The 6,000-nt window shown below is 44.8% G+C and overlaps 1 protein-coding gene across 6 annotated transcripts in view; it reads left to right on the top strand.

Moving 5' to 3' along the window:
* Positions 1-748: 748 nt before the first annotated feature.
* The window catches only part of RAPGEF2 (Rap guanine nucleotide exchange factor 2), a 155,755-nt gene continuing 150,503 nt past the window's right edge, over positions 749-6,000 (top strand). For all 6 annotated transcript variants that reach the window (XM_053402966.1, XM_053402963.1, XM_053402967.1 and 3 more), the window contains exon 1: positions 749-1,039. In XM_053402966.1, coding sequence (XP_053258941.1) covers positions 971-1,039 — 69 coding nt within the window. In that variant the 5' untranslated portion in view covers positions 749-970. The remainder of the gene's footprint in view (positions 1,040-6,000) is intronic.

Here is a 6,000-nt window from a genome sequence, read left to right as displayed (position 1 = left end):
TGCCGAAAACTTCCCCAAGCGAGAGCGGTTGAGTTCCCCCCCTCCTCCCGCGAAGTTCGCGCCTGCAAGGCTGCCCATAGCGGGCTACTACCAGGCAGCGCGCGAAGAAAACAAAACACCACAACAAGGCGAGGAAGAGGGATAAGAAGCAGCGCGGCTCTCGGAGGGAGCGAGGCATTCCGGAGTCTTTTGTGGCAGCGCGGCCTGAACCCCGCTGCGAGGAGAGCGGCGGCGCTTTGCATTGCGGCTGAGGAGACCAGCAGGGCTCGAGGGGCGGGAACCTGAGGCGGTGCGGCTCCTCCTCCTCGTCGTCTTCGCCGCCGCTGCCGCTGCTGCCGGTGTGGCCGGGCGCTGCTCCCTCCTTCCGTCTCCTCACCATGGTTGCAGCAGCACAAAGCGCGAGCGAGCGCTGGAGGCCGCTCCCGCCGTGAGCCTCGGCCTGCCCGACCACAACACTCCTCCTTCTGCTTCCCCTCAGGCACAGCTCCGCCGCCCCTTCCCTCCCTCCCTCCCCAGGCCGGAGACGTAGCCCGAGCGCGGCCAGGACGCGGCGGCCCCTTTCCCGCCCCGCCGCCTGAGGGGATGCGGCGGCGGCTGAGGCGGGAGAAGCAGGGCGAAGACGACGACCGCGGCGGCGGCGAGGACGCCGAAGACAGTGCCGGGCAGCCCGGCAGAGGCGGAACTGGGAGTCGCTGCTGCTGCTGCCGGCAACAGGCCCCGACCGGGCGGCGGCGCTGCTGAGGCCGAGGGGCTGGTCGCCGCCGAGGAGGAAAGAGCGGCGGCCCGAGTGAGTGAGTGACGGGCGGCCAGCGGGAGCCGCCTCTCTCCCCCAACTCCCTCTCGGCGCCCGCCGCTGGGGGCTCTGAGAAGCCCGCCTCGCCTCGGGGCCAGGAATAGGCGCTGGTGAGCGGCAGGAGACGAGCGGAGGGGCCGGGGCGCCTCGTTCGGCCCGGAGCAGAGAAGGGGCGAGATGGCGTCCTACGTGGATAACAGCTTCCGCCAGGCGGTCATGAAAAACCCGGCCGACAGGAGCCCCCAGGTATTTCTCCACCCCCGAGCAGCTTCCCCTCGAAATTCACCTCAATCTCCTCTTGCTGGTCTTGCAATACAGTATTCCCCACTCTTCTCTCTCTCACTCCTCACCCCCGCCACCCTCGCCATGTATCTCATTTGGGGATAATTTATCTGTCTCTCGTCGAGAGGAGAGCCCAGCCATAAACAACCCCTTTCTTCCCCTGCGTTTCCCCACGCCAACTCGGCCTACACGTATAGGGAGCTCTTCTCAGTATGAGTTCCCAGTGCCCCATAAATGAGATATAATGCATCGAATATGATGTCTCTGTTGGCACAATCGCGGGCGGCGAGTTCACTCCGTGTTCCTTTATTTTAAAAAATGTCATAGCCACCTATGTCAACAGAGCTGTGATGTTAAGTGATTGTAAGGGTGACGGGTGGGTATCATCACACACACACCCAGCCCGCCTGCCTGGCCAACGTAGTTAGAATTGAATGGCATTCTCTGGCTCTTAGAAAAGTGTGTATGTTTTCCCCAAACGCCCCCCTCCTTCTCCTCCAAACAACTGAGTTACTTTAGATTCCTTCTCTTGTCTACACAGAGAGATACATCAGCTAATCTGCTGTTTTCAGATATCTCTAATCCCTTTTCTACTTACGGGAAGAAAAGCTTCTCTCATTCATTCACAACACTATCACTAGGCTCCCCTCCCCCTATCTCCACCAGGATTGTAACCCCTTAGATGGGTGCTAGTATTAAGATGGATGCTTAATTTAGTCTTTCACCCTTCTCTGCTGCTAAATTTGACTTGAGCATTCATTTCAGTAGGTTGATAGCTTCATACCTAATCTTGGGGGGGGCAGGGGGCGGTTAGCACTGTGGTTTAAAATCTCTCCCCTCTCAGTTTGGATATTGGATTTCCACAACATTGCTTTCTGAATAGCTATGCTAAAAAACAAAAACAAAACACCCTTTAATGAACAAGCTAAGTGCAACACTTATTACAATGTTAGGGTGTAGTGGCATTTAGATTTGTTTATTGTGGTAAGGTTTTTGAGCTCTGCTGTAAAGGAACTGAGATATATCATTTGGTGTATTGGCTTGTGATTGCAATGAGATAATGGTGCAATAACCTGTAGTCTCCTTTGCATGTGGTGCTTAAGATACCCATTGTAAAGTATGCCAGTGATTCTCCCTAGGAAGAGACTATTTAGATAAAATACTTTTTGGGGCATATTTTATAATGTCATGCAAAAAAGCTTGTTGTCTAGGATGCTCCACATCCTAACTTGAAAGAACAAATCATTTATTTCATCTGCTTTCTTTCCTTACTGTTTTTGCCATATTTTTATTAATCCACAGTGCTTTGTGGTACTTCTGGCAGATGTATGTTGCTCAAAAATGCAATGAACTTCTCCAGCAATGTGATAAGTGTTTTTCTTTTTTATCCATCTGTACATTTCATTTCTGGCCTGGTTCTGTGGAATGTCAGGAATTGGCTTGGTTTCTTTGTCAGATTATTAGCTCTTGGTAAACAGGATCTGAATTGGAAGATGAGGCTCATAGAGTACATTTTGATAGGATAACCCTTTTAAGGTTGTGCTAAGCTGTGAACAGATTCTGTCTGATTTGGAACAGTGACTGTATGGGTTATTAGTGCCAATTGTTAAAAGATAAATTAGCTTTAAAAAAAAAAAACACAAACCTGATCCCTCTATATAGCCTTGACTCAATAGCTAATGCTTTATGGTGTTAGTTTGCTTGTTGGAGTTAGTGCCATCTGTCTTGCTTTCTAAGGGGTCTGTATTGCCATGTATTTCCATGATTGTTGGGCAATTCTGGGGTCCTTTTTAGGCTAAAGTTTTAAATTGTGCACAAATCCAATTAATTGATTTTGAGATGACTCACCCTTAAACCCTTACCATTAACAAGTTGCACTAGGCAGTGTCAGAAACTCTGATAGGAAAGCTAGGAGCTAAATGGCACCTTAAACCTAGATTATGGGCGAAACAATGAAATGTCTAAGTACACTTTTTTGATAGCAAGAATACAGAGCTGAAAATGAATGAACTGCAGCTAAAATATTATGCTCACTTTTCACATAGTCTAATCTTTTCCCTGCCCACCCTCCCCCAATATTCTTAAGAGGGTCTCTTCTCCAGTCTTCAGAGAGTAGCTGGAAGTGGGAAGGCAGAAAAAGGTCCTCTTTCCCTTCCATTCTGCTCGTGTTAATGAAATTCCCTGTCACAAAATGCACCTAGAACAATGGGAGTACACAGACATGTGCATACTCGTGCGCGTGCGCGCACACACACATGAATACATACATACACACACACACACACACACACACACACATCTGGTGTTTATGGTTTGGATGTGAGTCAAACCATATCTTAGTTGTTTTCTTTTTTAATGAATGTTGTTACTGGTTTTTACTATCTTGCTTGAGTGGAATGTTCTTATGTCCTTGCTTCACCTTTTAACTGTGACTATATTTACACAGTTCCCTGGAGTTCTGGTTGTGTGTAGTAAGGCCCAGGAAAAGCTGCATTTTTATTAATGGGCCTCTGACTTGCATATTGGAATGATAGGAAAGGAAAACTGTTGGTCAGCAGCAAGAAAACTGGCTGGATTTCAGCATCATCTAGTCCACTAGGCTAGGGTAACTGTGTTCTGTGCCAAATAAAGTGAACTTTATTTTATTGCCTTGCTGCCATATATATTTTTTTTAAAGGAAAGAAGTGACACAGTAAAAAAATTAGCTTTAGTGTAGAGATAGGGCCAACATAAATGGTGCAGAAAGCTAAATCCAGAACACTAGGACTGCATTAGCACTGCAACCTTATGTATCTGCAGACTGAAAACACTGTAGCAACATGCTTTAAAAGGTAGCTTATATCAGTAAGGCCCCAGTTGGCCTTTTATATTAGTTTAAAAGAAAAATTCAGACTGAAGGGAATGCACTTGGTTGGCAACACTGGAAACATTTTGTTCATTTTGTTTTGGATTTTACCAACGGAATAAAGGATGATACTTTACCCTTATTGTGATTTCACTTGCTATTTCAATATTAAACTTTCTCTTGCATAACTACCGGTACAGAGTTATTTCAGTTATTTCTTTTCAATCTTGCACTGTCTCGGTAGGTGCCTCTAATGCTACAGTCTATGTACACTTACCTGGATTAAGTTTCATAAATTGACATGCATAGGATTGCACTGTAAGACTATTTCAGTGCATCTTTAAGACAGTCAACTAAGTTCTTGGTTTACTTAAGTTCAGATGGTTTACCTAAGTTCAGATATATGAGTCTGTTCATTTCATACTGTTTTTATAGAGAAACCTTTCAACCAGATTTATATTTTGCCTTTTATCACTGTTTGGTACAAACTGAACAGTCTCAGTGTTTAAATATGGCTAAATTGTCAGTCCTGAAATTAATGGGGATAAGGGGCTCCTAACCTTTGTGCCACTGCAGCATGACTAACAACATGTCAGGCCAGGATTGTGAGCAGGATGTGGCATATAAAGTATTAATGATGAAGGCAAAACATGTGGAAGATATCCCCTATGTGTATCTTTTTATTTCCCCATAGGTGTATTTCCCCCTAATGTGTATGTGTATGTGTGTATTTTAACAATTTAGAATTCACATTTTAACCCTGAATATATCTTGGAAATTTCAGACATGATCTAGTCCACTGTGGATACAATGCACTCTCACATGCAGAGGAATCCTGTTAGACTGACAAGATCTGTTTTCTCCTCTACCTGTGTTCAGACAGGCAGCGTGACAGTGAGAATAGTAGGGCCAGTGCACACCTACCATCTTTCCATCCAACCCACCATTTTGCTTCTCTGTCCACCAGATAGAGGGAGAATGCTGAATGGGATGTGGCAGGTGTTCAAAGGTCTACTGTTCTCCCCTAATGGCCCATATAACTGCTTATGTGTATGTATAGTGGGGAGGACTTCAGCTACACTGTGGAAATCGTCTGCATTTGAGTGCTACATCTGAAGGGAAATGATTTGTGTCCATAGTGTGTTTCAATGGAGCAAATGAAAGCAGGAGATAGATAAGCAATGGTTGATGAACATATGTTCGTTTATGTTTTGGCAGAAAAAGTTATGATGTAATATAGCATGCTGACAATTGTACTTACCTTAGAGTAGACATACAGTAAGCCCACAACTTGCACTCATTTAACTTGTGTGCATTCAGCTTTCTCTCTCTCTCTCTCTCTCTATATATATTTAAAGAAAGGAAAGGGGGTGGGAGTCCAGGAAAAAGACTTTGGCAATCCCACCTGCCATTGAACCCAATGTGTTTTGACTATACACGATTTGGGCTGTATGTGCGATCCCCACAATGTAACCCCCACGTAAGTTTTGGGCTTATTGTACATAGAATTGGACGGTTAAAAAGGTGAGTCAGCTTTTTGTCCCTTTCCAGAACTCAGGGTGTGTTGGAATGTTCTGTTTTAAAACTTGAAATAGGTAGCTCTATGACTGTAGAACCTGGTGGAGCTATAAAGTAGAAAGTTGTAAGCTGATTCAGAAAAGCCTTGAAATGGTAATGAAATCAAAATATATATGGATTGGGGTTGTAGGTCACCTTTATAGAAATAAATAGTCTCTCACATAATCCTTTTGATAAGTTTACGTGTTCGCATGACTCAGTTTGAAGCAAAATAAAATTTAAATAAATAAATAAATAAATAAATAAATATCCTTCCAGTACCACCTTAGAGACCAACAAAGTTAGTTATTGGTATGAGCTTTCGTGTGTATGCACACTTCTGGTTTATTTACCATTTAGAAAGTAAATGATAAACGACTTACCAAAATGAATGCAGTGATGCCTATTTTGTTCAAATATATTACTTTCTTCTTTGTAGGGCTACCTGGAAGGAAGTCTCACTTTATTCAGTGGCACAATTTCCACACAATCTTTCTTTGTCATAAATTTCATGTATTTGAAG

This window comes from Podarcis raffonei, chromosome 9 (assembly GCF_027172205.1).
Source record: "Podarcis raffonei isolate rPodRaf1 chromosome 9, rPodRaf1.pri, whole genome shotgun sequence".
NCBI classification, from domain to species: Eukaryota; Metazoa; Chordata; class Lepidosauria; order Squamata; family Lacertidae; genus Podarcis; species Podarcis raffonei.
The sequence above is the reverse complement of the archived record's forward strand: the minus strand, read 5'-3'. Positions and strand labels throughout refer to the sequence as shown.